Genomic DNA, 20,236 nt, shown 5'->3' on the forward strand with positions numbered 1-20,236 from the left:
CTGACTAGACGGCTGCACATGCAAACAAAAAATCACACAGGACCAAAAGCAGCTGATGTAACTTAAGTGGCAGCAATCAGCTGCTGTCAATTTGTGCAGCGTTCTTACAACAGAAACTTTCTCACTCTCACATCCTTCAGTACACCTATGTTTTAGACTGATTATCATCATCAATATATACTTTCATTAAGACTGAATTAATTACACTTACCTTGTAAACTTGAGAGGAGGAAAATGGTGCCGTTGTCTCCAACCGAAGAAGTGAAATGCATGGGCAGAGTTCAATTAAATCTAAATGCATGGGCGGAGTTTAAATTAATCTAAGTTAGGTTAACACCGATCCAATCAACTCTGCCAAATAACTCCAACACTGAACACAATTTAAATCCGAATGTGTTAAAATGACACTTTGAGAGTGAAAATCAACTCTGAAATGTTTAACTCTGAGATTTCAACACTCCAGTTTTTGCTGTGCATGAGTGTGTATGCTGCTCTGTATGAGTGTGTGAGATGGAGCTGTGGTGGTGGTGATGATGATGATGATGATGATGATGATGATGATGATTACTCACTCTGAAGCTCAGGCGCTTCCTCTGAAAACTTGCTGAGCTTTGCTCACTCCCAGCAGCATCTGTACAGGAATGGGAGAGCAAACTTTACACTGCTTTACCGCTGAACTTAGATAAGACTGAAATGTTGTTTTAACAGGGGAACGTATATTAAATATCGTGATGCAGTGTGTTGGACAGAGGAATTTATACTCAGTAGTAGTGGGAGAAGTTTTGATCGCTTCATGCTGCTGATTAGATGAAGTTTTGAGCTCCACGTCAGCGAGCGAACCTGGACTGCAAAACAGCGCACAGCTTCAGCCCTTAAACATCAACCAGCGCTAACATGGTCAGTTTACAGGGAAAAACATTGTACCTTTTATGAAGACTTGTTTTTTTGTTGTTGTTCTGAAGCTGGATCTGTAACTGTGTGTGTACCTGCAGGGCTTCAGTAAGGAGGGTAAAGTTTTAATCGCCGCGCTTGTTCTCGTCTTGTTGATAGCTGTGCCAGTTCTCATCTATGTGAACAGTGAGTAATCACACATGTAACCTCTCTTCCTGTTTATCACACACTCGGCGCTAACTTCCCTGTTTAAATGAGCTATTGAATTCTTAAATTTACTTCTAAAGTTTAATTAATTCCTGCAGTGTTGAATAAACGCCTTCTATTGTTGGATTAATTGTCAAATACTGTAAAATGATTGATACAGAAGTGCATTTAGCGATAGAAGACATGTAATGGCTAACCTAATCCTTCCTCAACAAGGAACTTGTTTATTGTGTTCTAAATAAACCATTAAAACTTCTAGTTTACTTCTAAAGTGCTAAATTAAATTCGAATGTCTTAAATAAACACATTTAACACTATGAAAGTTCAGTCATGGCTGGGAAGCTGAAGTACATAAATGATAACATTAATTTTGCTTTCTTTAGAACATACTGTCTTAAATTTTGGTCCCTATGCTTCTTAATGGCTTGTTCATTGTTTCTCTAACTAGTTCAATCTTCTTTCATATTTCTCTTTAACTTTAAATTATTTCAAGCATAACTGCCTTTTCCACTGGATCGGTTTTTATCATGTGTCCAAAATAACAGCTTCAGTTTGGGTATGTGGGCCCCAAGTAAGAGGTTAGATTTGATTTGGTCTAGGATCCTTTTATTTTTCTTCTTTGCCATCCATTGTACTCTCCAGTCAAAAGGAAAATGTCTTTGTTCCTGTTATACACCAAAGGGTTTGTTAAATATTTTTCTGTATCCTGCACATGTGTACTGTTTTCCAAAGTACTTTTACAATGTATCTTAAACTAAAATACTTAAATAGGTGAAATCTCCACTTGTAACTGCACTTCTGGTTTACTGCTACATATGTGTGGGTATTTATAATGTTCTTGTAAAATATAGGATATGTAGTGCAGGAGTATCTATGCCTACACTTTATTCTATACATTATAAAGATAAGTACCTAGAGTCCAAATGGGATTCAAGCAACTTTCTACCTAGCATTTTTTTTTTTTTTTTTTTTTTTTCCCATTTAGGCCTATTGTTTCATTATGTGCAAACCAAAATATTTAGCTCTTTAGAATACACTTGATTTTTCTTTATACATTTTAATGCAGATGCTTTTGGGTTGGATGTAATCCCCCTCAATCAATTTTAGTGTACTGTTTTCTTTTCATTTAGTGTGAAAAATAAACTAGCAAAGTGATCAACTGATCAAAATGACCAAATAAATAATTTTTAAATTGATTGATTTGGTAGATTACTCAGAATAAAAATGCTAATTTATTTTATGTAATTGTACATTATAACACGTAATAATGATTGAGTATTCTAAATTTTATTTGGTACTTCGTCTTATTAAAAAATAAAATAGTTTTAAAGTGGCGCCACCATGTGATGAATCATGTGACCTACCATAACCATGTTTAAGAGATGTGTTTTTGTTTTCAGGAGGTGATCATGGTTCCAGACGGACTTTCACATTTGATGACTTTTATAATGATACTATCAGGTATCAGACTTATAATTTACGGTGGATTTCAGGTAATACATTCAAACATTTATGTGTGAAAGGCCAAAATTACAAGATATATAGCATCATAAAGTATTTTTTTATTATTATTATTTGTTTGCAATGTATACTTTTACAACTGATCCAAATACTAACCAAATAATATTAAGGAATTTGGAAATTACAGAATGCATTTTTTTTTTGTATGCATGTAACAATGATCTATAAAATTCAACTACGCAATCAAGCTTTACAATAAATTAAACAGTTTTAAAAAAATCTGGTTATTATTTTTACTCTAAAGCAAAGTTAGATTTTTAACCTGATATAGGGCACACACTATGATCTGTCAGATGTTTGATCATTACACATCTGTATTGTTTGCCTATGATATAAAACCTTGTCATTTTTTTCAACAGACACTGAATACCTCCACAAAACTAAAGATGGCAATGTTTATGTGCATAATGTAGAGACCATGACCAGCTCCTTGTACCTGAGCAACTCAACTTTTGTAAGATGCCTCATCATGATAACTATCACATTCTTGAGTTTACATTTTGTATTGTCTATTGATTGTAATGTGATTTGTGACTGGAATTTATGTTGCAGTCTCAGGTGGATGCCACAGATTACATAGTGTCCGCTGACAGAAAGTTCATCTTTTTTGAGAGCAATTATACAAAGGTAAACATGTCACATATTATGATGTGGTAAACATTTGCACGTTGACCATTTACATTTAATTTTAAACTAAATTGTTTTGACAGCAATGGAGACACTCCTTCACAGCAACATACTCCATATATAATATGGAGACTCAGTAAGCTGAATATTTTTGTTAATGAAATATGTTATTTACACAATTTAGCAGGTGCTTAGTATTTTTTTTAAAGGTGCTTAGTATTTTTTTTTTAAATGCAATAAGATAAATAAATAGCTATAATTCATGTTACCTCATATTTATTTAATAATTATTATTATTATTTGATTTTTTTTTAAATAGGTCTTTTATTACACCTTCTCACATCCCTGAAGCTGTACATTTATTATTGTTGGCACCCATAGGAAACATGCTGGTGAGTAGGAACCACAGTTTTTTTTTTACAACTTAAAAAAACACTTTCTTTCATTACAAAACTTTAGTGATACTGATGCTGATACCATGTTCTCTATTACAGGCCTATGTTTGGAATTATAACGTTTATCTCAAACCCAATGCCATTGCTGAGCCCATACAGGTCACCCATGATGGAAAAGTCAACCAGATACTGAATGGCATACCAGACTGGTCATATGAAGGTCATTCATCTGTTTGTTAATATTTTATTAACCAATTCATTTATTCTTTCATTTCCTTGCACACCACTAATCTATACATTCACTCAAAAACCATTAATTTAACTAATCAACTAGGTATTAATCCATCAATGTATATATAAATGTGTGTTTATTATTCATTTCATTTATATGATACCATATTGGTATTATACATGTCATCCTGTCTTCCACCCAGACATTTAAACTATTAAACAGCTTCCTATTGATTTAGTACATACATACAAATATCAACCTGCCTGTTAATCCATCCGTCCATCTCTCCCTTCCATCCATTCGTTCATCCTTTTGTCCAGAGATTTACCCATTTTTTATTATCGTAGTTGTTTTTGTTTTTTTTGTTTTTAATTCATGGTTATTGGTTATTTATTTATTAATATCTTAACTAGGTGTTTTAATGTGCATTAGTCTTTTGTTTTCTCCAGAGGAGGTGTTTGTGTCAAATGAGGGATTGTGGTGGTCTCCCAATGCTAAATATCTGGCCTATGTACAGATTAATGACACAGAGGTGCATGCCATTGAGTATACCATATATGGAAATGGGCAGTACCCTACCACTGCAATAGTCCCCTACCCAAAGGTATGGAAATTCTCAGCAGTGTAAAACATGTGTTTCTACAATGATATTAAAACATTTTATAGATTTTTGTGCTCCCCACACTATTGTAAGTGTTTCTTTTTTGAAGGCTGGCTCCAATATTCCAAGAGCAAAGCTGTTTGTGATTGATGTTGCAAAGCCATCCATGCGCACAGAAATAGTGGTGCCGAAAAGTATTGGGGCAAGGTATGGCAGACTTCTTACACTCTTTATTTTATTCTTATAAAATGACTACACATTATAGATGTTTCAGTAGCTATTTAATGTTAGATCAGCTTGGTCTTGAGTAGCTCTGTGTCTGGATGTTTTACATGTGTGTTCTCCCTCAGCGATCACTACCTGAGTTCAGTTACGTGGGTAACTGATACTCGTATTGCTGTACAATGGCTAACACGCAGACAGGACCAAGTTCTCCTCCAGATCTATGACTTTGATGGAACCAAATGGAATGAAAACACGGTGCGTGGCATCGCTTTTTAGATTTTATGGAAAAATCCTTACACCAGAAGCCAGTTACTGTTTAAGATAGTCATGGTTTCCAAAGCTGGCTTTTTGTTCATTAATACCCCTATTCAGCCAGCACAGGGGCTATGCCAGAACAGTATTAATTTTTTTTACAATCTGCATATGTTCAGCAGTCTGAGATGTAACATATGAGCTTAATGTGGATATTTTGTTATGCATGGCAAAATTAGAACACCACTTATTGGTCACCTCTATAAATTTACTATCAATTTATTCAGTAATGATGCAGTAGATTTAGTCAATGCTCTTTTGACTAAATGGGTGCAAATTCCCACAGACATATTATAAATTCTTGTGAGAAGCCTTCTCAAAAGAATGGCCGTTACAGCTGAAAGGATCACATAGAGGTCACTCTATTTTAATAACATTTGTTTTTTGGAATGTCCAACAAGCTCATGGTCAGTTGTCCATATACATTTGGCCATACAGTGTATGCGCAAATAAAGTTAGCTATTATAAAGTTTAAATTTACAATAGTTTTTTTTAATGCACATTTTCACTGTAAATAACCACATACAAGAAGTCCTTCCTATCACTTTGTCACTGCTTTTTGGTGCTAAAGCTAACTTTTTGTTGACTTTGGCTTTGGCTTTGGTCCACCATTGGTCCTAAATTGGTGGAAAAGAACATCTAATAACTTGTTCAGCAACCTCTGGTTTCTTGCTGTAATGCATATTAACACACTTCTGGATTATGTTTCTACAGAAGTTTGAACAAAAGAGCAAAACTGGCTGGGTTGGTCGGGTGAGTTTAGTATGGTTTATAAAATGTATATACACATTTAAAGAACATGTATGTCATCACAGCTCTAGGACTTTTTTTATTGGGGTTTTCTAAAAGTAGAACTAGAGAAATCTCTGGTACAACTCTGGGACAAAGTCACACACTGATCTCCATCGTCCCACCTCTCACAGACACACAGCCAATCATGTGTCTGTATAAGTGCCTGGCCATCTGATAGCAGAGCTGAGATTCGAACTTAAGAGCTCAAAATCTCATCACTGGTGAGCTAGCATATTTTAATGCTGCCTTACCTTTTGTTCCTCAAAAAATCTATAAAATCTGTGTGCACTGTTTATCAGGGGAAGTGATGGCACTAGAATGCACTAAAGGAGGATTTATTTATTTTTTGATGAAGTATGTATTCTTATTATTCAGTCACATAACTTATATAAATCCCAAGACTGTAATTGTATACGTGTTTCTTACAAAAGTATGTTAACTATTGTTTTCAGCTGCACATACATTTCAAACTAAACAGCTCGTATTTTTTCTCCTTTTCCCAGTACAACCCTTTGCCTCCTTACTTTGCTGCAGACAGCAACAGTTTCTACAAGGTGATGAGTGATGCAAAGGGCTATAAACATCTCCACTTGGTGAAGGATGTAAGTTGCAAGCTCTTATTTGTTTACTAATCCTCATCAATCAGTTCATCTTGATCAGGGCTGTGATTTTAATGCATAACAATGTTAATTTAGCAAATTCAGCTCTTTCTGTCAGTTCCAAAAGTTCCCAAAGTTAATAGTAGAAATGTGGGGTGGAAAGAAAAGTATCTGTTATACACACCTTTAATTGTTACATACAGTGTATTGTTGTATTTGGTAAAGTGAGTTGGTAATGTTGTTAAATTAGTTTCCTAGTATCAAGAAAAAGTTACATAAAAAAAAAAAAAAAAAAGTATACAATTAAATTGCAAATATACGATCTCCATAAATAATAATGAAACATTGAACATTTAAGTATTTTTAATTTAGGAGTTAAAACACTATTTTTGCCACCAATGTATTCCTAAAGTGTGGGGCAGAAGAAAGTATGAGAGAATATTTAAAAACATAAATTATGTTTATCTATGTATGCATTATTGTTTGTTTCATGTTCTATAGGGGAAAGCAGTACCAATAACCTCAGGCAAATGGGAGGTAATCTACATCTCAAAATTAACTAAGGATGCCATGTAAGTATCATAAAATAAGTTCATTCATTTTACACAATTTATTTTACATACAGATCTGTGCATGTTGCTTAATATGTGCTTTTATCATAGCTACTATGTGAGTAACGAACATATGGGAATACCAGGGCAAAGAAATCTCTACAAGTAAGTACCTGCTGGCACCACTACTACTTATAGATGTCGGTGTAAAAATAACAGGTGTTATAATGTAATACTTTGCCCTAGCACAAAAAAAAAAGCGCTAGTTTGTTACAATCCATATTTATTATTCCTATATGTTAAATGCCATGTTATTTTACAGGAAGATTCCAGCTGCTGTTCTAATTGATAGCCATCAGTTTTAAGTCATATGTTCATAAAACAATAACTATATATAACATTATTTAATGTTTGTAGTAAAATATTTAAGGAATATATGAATATGAACATTACAATTTCTGAGTTTAAGTGTTTCAGCCACATCCATTGCCCAGGTGAGTTACAAAAAATATACGTATTTAACTTTGTAGCACCAGTTAATATTTGCGTTATCCTGTGCACAGAGCAAGATCCTAAAAGCCCTTGGTCTGCAGAATTTGGTGTGAAGGAACTTCAGTGAAATATAAAAGTCAATAATTTTGGAATAAAATGTTCAACAAGCTTATGGCAAGGTGTCCAGTCCACATAATTGTGGCTATATTCTTGCTGTGCACTTCATTAGAAATCTGTTTATCAGTAAGATGAATTATGTGTGTATACAATTACTAACTGTAGCACACTAACTGTTGTTGCCCTAAAAGGACACTGTTGGCTTTATATTTTGGTTGGGGCAATTTTGTCCTTCTAGCTTTGACATTTAAGGTGGTTAAAAATTCCAGCACTGCTGCACCTTATACACTTACACCAGTGCTTTTGATGAGTGAATCTTGCCCTTCAGTACAAAGAGTAAGACTGAATTAAATTTTATCTTTTGTACAAAGGAATTGACGTGTTTGACATGTTTTTTTCCCAAATAGCAACATATACTAAAATGTCTGCTTTTTTATTTCTAATTCAATTTCAAAGTGCACCCTGGTACCACTGACACCAATGCTGGGTGCTGCAACTTTTTTTTCGAAAATAAAATCTTCTACCATTTATGCCAAGACCTTGACCAACACTGTATGTCACTGTTGCAGTGGCAGATACAGTATGTGTGTTTTTTAAGTGCTTGTTCAGGACCAAGAATTAGTGATGTGAATATGACAATATTTTTTGACAAATGACTACTGAACAAGATCAGAATTTGCTGTCAGAATGAAGTCATCACGCTGACACGCTACATTATTTGTGCTTTGTGTTGCGTTAGGATTTCTGTCAGTACCAGTCAGAGCAGCTTTGTTTCTGAATGCCTCACCTGCTCACTTTATAAGGACAGGTGTCAGTACAATTCAGCGTACCTCAGCCAAAACGCTTCCTTCTTCCGCATGGACTGCTACGGTTAGTGTACTCCAACTCCATCCTGCACTTTCACACCTGCTACTGCATGAAAAAAAACTCACATAAATACAGGATACAGTCGCCACAAGTCAGCAACTCGAGCACAATTTATAATCACTCCAGTAGTTATTTGTGAACACTGCTATTTCAAATCATCTGAATTTTATCTGCTGTCGGTGTCATTCATTCATGCTGTGTTTGTCTGTAGGACCAGGACTACCAATATTCACACTCATGGATAATCGAGGATCTCGCAAAGGTTTGATTGTTGCTAGATTAAATTATTTTCCATATAAAGCAACTTTCTGCTTGATTCATTATTTCATGCTTTGCTCAGAAATCGGGGTGCTTGAAGACAACAAAAAACTGGAACAAATTCTGAAGACAGAAATATTAATGCCAACCATCAAACGTGGCACAATAAAGATAGCAGGATTTGGTAAGAGCAGCATATTTCATTCACAGACAATATGCATTACAAATATATGAACATACAAGTACATCACATTTGTATGTTCTTGTTAATCATCTCATTTTAAAACTATTTTAAAATGTAGGATAGGTGTCCATATTTGCTGGTTCCATAAGTTCTACTTTTCTAGAAAGGCTTTCCAGTAGATTTTGGAAAAGGACTGCAGGGATTTCCCCCTGCATTCAGCTAAAAGTGATTTGAATACTGGTACTGATTAGGAATGGCATTTTTTTAGCACCTTACAGTTTGGTGTCATTACAATTCAGGGAATCACTGTGAGATTACCAAATCATTCTTGATGCATGTTGCTTCTCATTGTACCTGGAAATAAGAATTACTAAAATAGTAAAAAATTATATTATAATATTTTATTATTGTATTTTATTATTATTATTATTGTTATTATTGTTATTATTATCTTCAACAGATTTTTGGTACCAGATGATGTTCCCTTCCGATTTTGATGCATCCAAAAAGTACCCACTGCTGATTCAAGTGTAAGTTTCATATTTGTATTTACATGTGACCATGTTTATCTGTGCATCAGAATAATCACATACAGCCACGTTGCTGCCACTGATTGATAGCAGTTTTGTAACATCGGTAGGACTACCTGTTGATGGGCATTGTTAAGTGTTGCAGCTGTGAGTCATCAGGTGTCTGGCATCATGGGCATTCATCTCTAAACTCTTTCATTCAGATAAATCAAATAATAAAATAATAATAAATAAAATAATAATAAATAAAAAATAAATAAATAATATAATAAATAACAATTAAATAATAACAATTAAAATATATATATATATTGTTATTATTAAAAAAAAAAAAAATTATTTATTAAAATAATAAATAAAACCATTTATTTTTATTATTATTTATTTTAAAAAATTATTACTTATTACTTTTTATTTTATATATTTTTATTATTTTTATAATGCAATTAGATGAGACTAAAGTTTTCTGTATTTCAGTTATGCAGGGCCAGCAAGTCAGTACGTGGACTATAAGTTTAAGCTGGAGTGGGCCACTTACCTATGCAGCACTGAGAAAGCCATCATCGCCAGCTTTGACGGAAGAGGAAGCGGTTACCAAGGCGATGAAATAATGCACGCAATCTATGAACGACTTGGCACATATGAAGTGGAAGATCAGATCTCAGCAATCAGGTGAACCTGAGGGGAACAATGTGTACACAGTAAATGATCGTAGAGCTGGATACAGCAGGTGCTGAGACAGAAAAATACACTTGGGTACACATGCACTTGAGAAAATGTACAGAGATGTATGTCGCTCATGTGTGTATTTGCAATCAAATGGAGCTTGATGCTCTTAGTGGCTAAAAAGAATAAAAAATTAAATTTAAATGAAAACATGAAGTGATGCTTTTTTAATTGAAACTAGAATTTGTTGTAACTTTTTATTTCTGTCTTGCACATTTGTTCTCTACTTTTGGAGCTTAATTTATATTGTCTTTTTATTTCTGTAGGAAATTCATCGATATGGGTTTCATAGACAAAAACAGAATTGCCATGTGGGGATGGGTAAGTATTGCCATAAAATCTAGTAAGTACATACTGTATTTTTAAAGTAAATGCATACATTAAATTTCTTTAGTAGTACCAATAGATATTCATGTCAAATAGCCAAAAACACTATTAAAGCCAATTATTAATGTTGAATGCTTTTTAAATTTGAAGGGTTTAAGGTTTTATTAAAACAGTTTTTGTCCCACAGTTTTTCATCATATCCTGTTAAATACATTTAATGCAATCATTTATTTTATATATTTCTATATATACAAATACAAATCACAATTTAAAATTAAGAGACCCACATCACATGCTTGTGTACCCTTGCTTATTTAAATGAGCTAATTAGGCCATCTAGCTTAATAATGCTTCTTTGAGTGTGATACAGTAATGCACATGCTTGCTTTTAAAGCAATAAAATTAAAGTGGTGCTCATTTGTAATGTCTTTCTAATATTCAATAAAAATGCTGCTTTTAATTCAGTCTTATCAGGTTCAATTGCAAGGTTCAAGTGCAAGTAACATGTTTGTCCATTATTCACTGAGATTTACACAAATAAATGTGGGTCTGTCTACAGCAACTAAACTAAATTATCTGCTCGTAATCATATTGGTGGATCATTTTGACCCACAAGACAACACGAGGGTTAAACAGGTTACCGTGGCACATTTGTTTACATTTTATCCATAACTGTATTCATTTCACAGCACTGTATAGATTCAGCTGTCTGGTGTCTTTACATTGGTGTTGGTTAGTCGTTTAACAGCGTTAGTAGTTGATTCTTGGTTTGTGTTATAGTCGTACGGTGGATATGTAACCTCTATGGCTCTGGGCTCAGGAAGTGGTCTGATTAAATGTGGAATTGCAGTGGCTCCTGTATCCAAGTGGGAATATTATGGTATGTCCTTTTTATTTTTTTATCCACAACCTAATCTTTGAAACCGATGTTGTATGTTTTGAAAAACCTTATTATGAGCAAAAATGTATCATGAGGTACCGTTATGATTTACTTTACTTTACTGTTTAAGTTTGGTGAAGCACTGAATAAAGTTTCATTTCAGATGCGGTGTATACCGAGAGGTACATGCATCGCCCTGAGGAAAATTTAGACAGCTACAATGTGAGAGCTTTATTTCACTGTGTATCAAAACGATTAATGAACTATGTGTAATAGTAGCCGTTGCATTTATTTTACACATTTCTTGTTTTGCTGTTGCAGAATTCCACAGTAACAGGCAGAGCGGCGAATTTCAACAACGTGCAGTACCTGTTGGTGCATGGCACTGCAGATGGTAAGACTTCCTGTTTGTGCCCGATTACCATGGTTAAAAAGCTGCCGTTAGGCCTTAGTGCAGCTGCTTGTGTTTAGTGTTTACAACAGTACTTTTTTAAAATAATAATAACACAGCATACAAAAAGTAGGGGCCAAAAGTCTGAGGCCACTAGTAAAAAATGCTTTTACTTTGCAGTGGTCTTTAATATTATGTTTTCATTACAAAACTCAAACCTTAAAAGCTATACAGCAACTACTTAAAGAGTGCTGACTGTCAAGAACTTCCTTTTACAGTCACCTAACCTAAACCCCATTGAGCATTTGTTGGTCCACCTGTACACAGAGAAAGCTAAGCAGTAACATCACAAGAAGCTCTTTGAAAAATGTAAAATAATTTTCGGGATAACGTGGATTATCAGACTTTGAACTAGTGGACTTCATGCCAGTTCATTACATAATTAGTGGGGCATACCAAATACCAAGAGATTGTGTAATGAATTAACTTTTGTTAGAATTCAACTTTTCACTTTTATTGTTATGCTGATTTGATGATGTGTGAGAAAAACGTAATAAACTGAGAAATTTTAATTAAAAGCATTTAATAGTCTCAGACTTTTGGCTTATACTGCATGGTGCATACATACTTTTTGACTACATTGTTAGATTATACTTCTAATAATAAATTAAAATCAAAACCAAATTGTATTGTTCTGTTAAGATGGTTGTTGTAGTGTATCTGTTTATTTCTATGGATACCACTTCAGAATCTTGTTTCCATTCAAATGTCCTGTCACTAGTGCAAGCCATGGACAACACTTTGGCTGTTTCTTAAATGAACAGCACTGACTAGTGTATCAGTACTGATTGTACACACAGTTTATTAAGTTTAAGTAGATCAAGTTTTGTTTTTCTAGCACCTGAATTTGTTGTTTAAATATATATTTGACATATCACAGCCTTTAGTGATTTCAGATAAATGCCATGTTTTCAACAAGTCCATTTGTTAAAACTTCTAACATTTTAAATCTGTCCTGGTCATCCAGACTTACTGCTAAGTGTTTAGACAATGCCCATGAACCAACCAATATCACACAGTTTTCCCAACTTTTCATTTATTTGTATTTGTTATTTCAGATAATGTCCATTTTCAACAAGCTGCTCACATCTCCAAGGCCCTGGTGGAACAGCAGGTCGACTTTGAGGCAATGGTGAGTGAGTGCTGCTGTGTGAATAGAAAAAACATTAGACATTTAAATTGTGATTGATGGATCACCAACATATGAATGCATTGAGTCCATATAGAAATTGAAATCTGTCTTTTTTTAATGTGTGGTTTTTTTTTTGGTTTTTTTTCCAGTGGTACACAGATAAAGACCATGCACTGTCTGGCAAGGCTCGCTATCACCTCTACACACATCTCAGTCATTTTCTTCAAAAATGCTTTTCTGAAAAAAAATAATCACAGTTTATCACGAATGTTTGTTCTTAATTTAGGTTGTGCAACAAATGTAAATATATTACACCATTAGCTAAATAATTATGACCCCCTCACAATAATGCAAATGCCAGCTGATATTTCCGACAGTTGTGCATGTCACACTCAGGGATATATAAACTGTTTTACTGTCCACTGTCTAAAGCACTTAACAATGGACATGCAAGCATCAGAACTGGATATTGGAGCAGAGGAAGAGAGTCTTGTAGACGATAAGGATTGCAGGCACATGTGCATTGTTTACCCATGTAGAGATTGCATTGTACAGCATGCATTGTAAGAAGATCCACCTCTAAAGTACACAGATTAAAGATCCTGCTGGTAATGCCCTGGTACCAGATACTACAGGACTTCTTGAGGTGTCTTGTGGAGTCCATACCTTGGCAGGTCAGAGCAGTTTTAACAGTATGTTAGGCAGTCAGACATGATATCTTGGCTCATCGGTGTATGTTGAAATGTTAAAAACATACAAATTGAGACTTTTTTGTATGTTGATTATTTCCATTTTCTTCTATTCATTTTGACAATCTTTTTTTTATGAAGAAACATGATTCTTATTATGTTTACAATTTTTGCATGTTTTTGAAATGTATAAAAATGTCAAATGTGACTGTAAAATTTGATAGTGTTCTTGCACTGAATTCCATGTGTGTTTAGCACTATCTATCCTGGTAAATGTGTGTCTGATACAGTAGTGTTATTGAAATACAATTTGTAACTTGTTTTAGTGTTTAACTGCAAATTAAATGATTAAAACACTATAGTGTGGTTCTGACTGAGCTGAGCTGTGTATATACAATGAAACTTTTACTTTAGTATTTTAAGTACTTGTATGTAACACCTAAATTTTCACATTTTGAAATGAACCCATCTTGAAGAATGCATCAAAGTTAAAACAATACTGTGGCTAAAAAGCCACAAAAACAGGGAAAATAAAAGCAGCAGACAAAATAACCTAAACAAAGTGAATAAATTACACACAAAAGCCTACAGTCCATGCACAACAAACAAAGAAGATAGAAAAAAGATCAGAAATGAAAACTGTTTTTTACAGTACGGCACAATATTTAAAGCACCTGCAATAACCAAGTTCTTGAGAAAAGTGAAAAGACCGACAGCCATGGATGGCAATACTCAAGCTGCACCCCACCCCACCAATTGCCGCAGCTTGCACCCAGCGTCAGTCCCAACATGGGACCTGCTCTGGAGAAGGGCTGTCACGGCCTCTGGGGCAGCTCACTCGTCCAGGACTGTTCCCCTCGTGAAGGCTGAAGAGTTCCGCAACGCTGGCTGAGTTCCCAGACAAACGATAGAGACATTTACATTTACATTTTCAGCACTTAGCAGACGCTTTTATCCAAAGCGACTTACACAATGAGCTGAACACAATGAGCAATTGAGGGTTAAGGGCCTTGCTCAAGGACCCAACAGTGGCAACTTGGTGGTGGCGGGGCTTGAACCGGCAACCTTGTGTTTACTAGTCCAGTACCTTAACCACTGAGCTACCACTGGCCCGAGACAAAACACTGGTCAAAAAGCACAAATGCATGAGGGACATCAAGGAATCTCTCACTCACCTAAAAACAATTTATAGCAGCACATTCATCTGTTGCATGTTTTTACCCAAAGGAAGCCCACACAGACATGGATCAAACATGACATCACCACCACGCCACCGACCAAGGTTTAATCAAAGATAGTATTGATATCTACTGTATGTATACATTAATTTAAAAACCAAAACATTTGAAATAAATAAAAATATAAGATAGACACTAAAAGAGAAGGTAGTAAGTGCTCAGCATGAATGTTTTAAAGGCTGTTGGAAAAGCATCACAGGAGCCACTTTCAGGTCCAGACAAGTCCATTATGATTCTGTAACAGACCTGGCAACTGAAAGTCATGATGGAATTAATAACTTTTTTTTATAAGCAGTTAATGACAATTCCTAATAGCTCAGATGCTGACATGTTATGACATTTGACATGAGTACGGTAGCTAAAGCAGACTTACCAAAGTTACTAGGTGGCAGACATTGTTATTGTATTAAATGATGTAACAGGTATTGTAGCCTTTTTTCATTATGGTTATAGTGGATCACACTTACGTCAAAGGACAAAACTCATGATGGCTACATCTGGGAACTGTTTTCATTCATTTCCACTTGTCTAAACCTTCAAAATTTCATTTCAATTTGTACCCTTTATGTTTACTTATGTTAACTTATTACAGCTTAATTACAGATGACCTTTGCTTACTGAGTGTATTAATATAAAATATATTTGATTTTATTTTACAGAATTTAATCAACAACTGAGCTTGTACAAAACGTAACATTTTATTCCAGTCATTCGGCAGTACAGATCTCAGCAGAAAATACTCAATTTCCTGGCAACTGAAATGCATTACCGTATTTGACAGGATGGCATCATGTTTTATTTCCACTCTGGCAAAAACAGCTTTTTAGCTCTTCTGGACATTGCAACATTTCTCTTAGGTCACACTGTAAATATGTCCAGTGCACTGAAATGGAGACTTGACTAATGGATTGAGAGTAACGAGTCAGTGTGCATATGCGTATGTGTGTGTGTGTGTGTGTGTGTGTGTCTGCCACCAGGGACACCTGTTGATGGACGGGTCCTCTCTTCAGTATATAAGGTACGCCGTGCCAGGCAGGGACCATGAAAACGCTCCTGGGAGCCACACAAAACCAGCCAACACCAGAACCGCTCTTACAACCTCCCTACTATTTCTCAGCAGTCTTGACAATCACTCTACAGGTAAGAAAAGCAGAGAGTCTCAAAAGGTCTTCGCACAACCTAGTGAGTTTCGTTTAATATGAGTGATTTGATAGTGGAATAGATAATGTTATGATGACTTTTTTCATGTCACTTGCATTTTAAGGGAACAGAATGAAGGGTATGCAGTTTTTGGCAGGACTTTTACTCCTCGTCATTGTACAGAGTAGTTGGCAATTTCCAACCCAGGACACCGAAGAAAATTCCAGGTAGGACTGAGTTCTCCTGTATAGTATACTGACAATCATTTCCATCTATTTTACACCTCCGGGTAGTTTTAAAACAAAGTTATTTTTGCTTTAAATGGTTGTTGGTTGTAAATGTAAATAGTGGTTATTTCATTTCAGTTTGGTGTTAGAAGACAACCTTTTTAACCACCCACCTAGCATCAAGAGGCACTCAGAGGGAACATTCTCAAACGATTACAGCAAATATCTGGAGACCAGAAGAGCCCAGGACTTCATACAGTGGTTGATGAACTCAAAGAGAAGTGGGTATGTTTTGAATTATTTATTTTAATTATATTAACATTTCATTTCATTTTCATTAACTGATATATCTTGGGCAGGGTCACATTGGGTTTGGTTCACCCGTAAAAACTGAGCACAAGGCAGGAACACCCTGGCGGGGCAGTAGTCCCCAGACATAGCTAATTATATCTGTATACACCCGGCCAGCTACTAACATTGCTGAGATTCAAACCTGAATCTCAGCAGTGATGGGCTAGCGTAACAGACCGAGGCACCACCAGGGTGTCCTATTTAATTATATACATATAGACAAAACGTCAAAAATGACTATTGCTATAGAAATTATTTAATTTCTTAAACCTTTTGATCTCAGATTTTGAAGGAGGAACACATTCGAATTTCAGCTCAACTAAATTATTGTTTTAAACAATGCTTTTTATTATTTCTATAGATATTTTAATTGTCTTTTGTATTACAATTGTGTTACAAAAGTGATTTTTACACTTTTTAGCAGAGCAGATCTGCCAAAATCTCTTTATGATTTTATGATGAGTTAATTGTCAGTGGATAATTTTATACATTATTTGTTTCTGTCCTTGAATTGTATTTTGCTAATAAGATACTAAATAATTAAACATGTTTCATTTTTACAGTATAGTAAAATGTGCTTTTCTCAGAGCCATATGCCCAAAATCCACCCCCTGCCCTGATTTCTTGTGGCTGGAATTCATGTAGATTGCATTTTTGTTTTAGTTTTAGGCAAAAATCCTGTATGCGTGATCTGCATTAAAGATCCATGGTTCTTTACAAATTGTGGACACAACAAAGTCCAAATTTTTAATAATTTAATTGGGCGGCATGATGACTCCGTGAGTAGCACTGTCATCTCACAGCAAGAAGGTCCTGGGTTCAATCCCCAGGTGGGGCGGTCCGGGTGCTTTCTGTGTGGAGTTTGCATGTTCTCCCCGTGTCTGCGTGGGTTTCCTCCAGACAGTTTTCTCCCACAGTCCAAAGACATGAAAGTGAGGTGAATTGGAGATACATGATTGTGCTTGACATTAAACTTGTGTGATGAATCTTGTGTAACAAGTAACTACCGTTTCTGTCATGACGTTAAAATCCTAATAAATAAATAAATAATAATTTAATTAGATTTTAATATTTATAATTAAAATAGATTTGCTAAATATCTACTCTCCTTGTTCCCAGCAGCCTCTGCGCTCTAAAAGAGGGCCCAGCACTTAAGGCTCATGTCAGAATTATTTATTTATTTATTTGTTTTCACTGACTTGTTTTTTGTGGTCAGGGTCACATTGGTGCAATTTAGAAAAGCCACATATTGCATTATTTTTGGAGGTGCAAGAAAACCTAAGTACTTATTAAAAATCTATACAGACATTAAGAGAACGGGTTTGGTGGCTAGTATCTAACACAGGTTCTTAGAACCCATGGAATTCAGCTGTATCACCATGCCATTTTATTCAGTGCCAGCCTGACTAATCTGTCTTACGCTTTAAGTGTTTTATATAAATATACTGTATATAGATATGTAAACATTTTCTTTGTTGTTCTAACTGAACTGCTTCTTTATTTTGAGAGTGTGTAAAATCCAAACACTAAAGATAATAAGACTAACTTTTAATGCATTTGCTTGTTTAGTTCCCCATCAAGACGGCATGCAGATGGCACGTACACCAGTGATGTAAGCTCATACCTGCAGAACCAGGCAGCCAGAGAGTTTGTATCCTGGCTAAAAATGGCAAGAGGAAGAAGAGAGTAAAGACATCGAGAAATATAAATATTTAAATCCTTTTATGCTGGAAACATAAAACAAAAGACTCTTTCTGCTCCCCTGTCTGACCTTTCTATCCTCATACCAACATATCACATTTTATAAAGAACCGTGCTGTCATTTCTTTAAAACAACATGTGTTACAAATAAATCTTTGCTGAATCTGATCACTGTGATTTAACTTTGGACTGTGTAGTGTGTTGTCTTTCACTCATCATGCATTTAGTTTCTGTCACAAAAAGTTCATTGTAATATTTTTCAAATACATTAATTCAGACTGTTTATCCATCACCAATACCTAGTCTTGTTTTATTAATTGGACAAAAGAATATCTAAACTGAAATTTTTAAGCATGGCTATATGATATCACAACTGCCTGAGCCCAGCTAATATGTGCTTCAGTCCACTAGGGCAGATCTGTTCAGTGAACTACAAAAACTAAAATAGCTAAAAATTATTCAAGACTTCCAACAACTGACTGGTTTTGCAAATATACAATTATCGTTTAAAGCAAAAGACAAATTTGCTGCTCAAAGCCCTGCGATGGACTGGTGCCCTGTCCAGGGTGCTCCTGCCCTAATAAAGCTGTTGATGAAAATAAAACAAAAAAATAATAATAAATAAATAAAATTAACAAGATGTTATTCAATTACTATGGTTATTTTTCAAACACAATCCCATCAATTATCTAGAATATAAAGTAGATATCTTGTCTACCCAGTGTGCACGATGCTTAACATGGTTGCCCCTCTAGTGTGTCATCCAGTGGCAGCATATGTCATGTCAAACCACAAAACCGCATCAAACATGAGTCAGTGAGAGACACTGATAGTTGAGGGAGATGAAGTCAGAAAGAAGCCTAAAGGGACCCAATGTCTTTCTGAGCTGTCAGCTGACACTTCACACCATCTGCTGGGAAAAGACGGAAAACAAGGCTGTTCTCATATTTTATTATGATTATTATTGTTATTTTTTGCTATATATATATATATATATATATATAGAGATAGCAAAAAATAACAATAATAATCATAATAAAATATTATTATATACATTCATTCATGTATATAGTATATACTGTATATAGCAAAATATATATATTTAATCTTGCTATTATTAATAGCCAGATTAAATGCTAAGATAGTTATCCTGATGCTTAGGTAAAAGTAAGTGTAAAGCATGGACAGTAAAAAAGAAAGAATAAAGCAACTAAACACTATATGTTCCTTACTTAATAAATGAGTTTTATCTGATAAAGCACAGTTCCCATCTACACACATTGTTTAGACTTGAACCAGCAACCTTCTGATTACTGTCTAGTACCTCAACTACTAAGGTAACATTGCCTATGAAATGCCACTAACCAGTGCAAATATATTTATTTAACATCTGCAGTTGTTAATGGACAGATACTAATCTGATGGATATTTTTAAGCATGACCAAGGCTGTTGTGAACACAAGTATATAAAATATGCAAGTGAAAAAAACATAAATTACCAACATTTTCCCAGCATTGAGTGGCCAAAACAATTAGAATATGTTGCATACCACATCATTACTATATCCCTCACTGACACATTAATTCATTCATTCATTCCACAGGGTCGCGGTGAGACGATAATAGAAATGTACCCTGAACCGGACATCTAGTGCAGAGCACTGCACACTTTTACATTTACACCAGTGAGGCATTTTATAGTACTGTATTCAAACCCATGCAGACATGGGGAGATGATGCATCACTCCTCACTACATGTGACGCTCGAACCCACATCTTCAAGACTAGTGTTGCAGTGCAGACACCAGTGTAACAGCTCTGCCACCATGATGGAATCCTAACAACAAATAACAGCAGTGCCTAATGTCAAATTATTTACATTATTGTGAATAATTTGACATAATTTAATTAATTAAAATGATTCAAGTGATTAAAGCAACTTACACACAAAATGAGTTTCAGTTTAGTCCAGC

The 20,236-nt window shown here is 34.9% G+C and overlaps 2 protein-coding genes across 2 annotated transcripts; both read left to right on the forward strand.

The window, feature by feature from the left end:
- The first annotated feature begins 724 nt into the window (after positions 1 to 724).
- Positions 725 to 13,751, forward strand: fap (fibroblast activation protein, alpha). The gene is made up of 26 exons (XM_063005815.1): positions 725 to 897; positions 993 to 1,077; positions 2,499 to 2,591; positions 2,979 to 3,073; positions 3,172 to 3,246; positions 3,330 to 3,382; positions 3,566 to 3,638; positions 3,741 to 3,861; positions 4,323 to 4,477; positions 4,584 to 4,681; positions 4,825 to 4,954; positions 5,726 to 5,764; positions 6,307 to 6,405; positions 6,904 to 6,974; positions 7,065 to 7,118; positions 8,302 to 8,432; positions 8,641 to 8,691; positions 8,770 to 8,871; positions 9,332 to 9,401; positions 9,879 to 10,073; positions 10,394 to 10,448; positions 11,235 to 11,334; positions 11,498 to 11,556; positions 11,656 to 11,728; positions 12,844 to 12,917; positions 13,067 to 13,751. Exons 1-26 carry the CDS (start codon positions 895 to 897, stop codon positions 13,166 to 13,168), a joined length of 2,256 nt encoding a protein of 751 aa, XP_062861885.1. The 5' UTR covers positions 725 to 894; the 3' UTR covers positions 13,169 to 13,751.
- Positions 13,752 to 16,116: 2,365 nt separating this feature from the next.
- Positions 16,117 to 18,400, forward strand: gcgb (glucagon b). The gene is made up of 3 exons (XM_063006319.1): positions 16,117 to 16,211; positions 16,350 to 16,496; positions 18,132 to 18,400. The coding sequence occupies exons 1-3, from the start codon at positions 16,117 to 16,119 to the stop codon at positions 18,250 to 18,252; spliced, it is 363 nt and encodes a 120-aa protein (XP_062862389.1). The 3' UTR covers positions 18,253 to 18,400.
- Positions 18,401 to 20,236: the final 1,836 nt, after the last annotated feature.

The sequence above is a fragment of the Trichomycterus rosablanca genome, chromosome 12, assembly GCF_030014385.1.
Source record: "Trichomycterus rosablanca isolate fTriRos1 chromosome 12, fTriRos1.hap1, whole genome shotgun sequence".
NCBI lineage: Eukaryota > Metazoa > Chordata > Actinopteri > Siluriformes > Trichomycteridae > Trichomycterus > Trichomycterus rosablanca.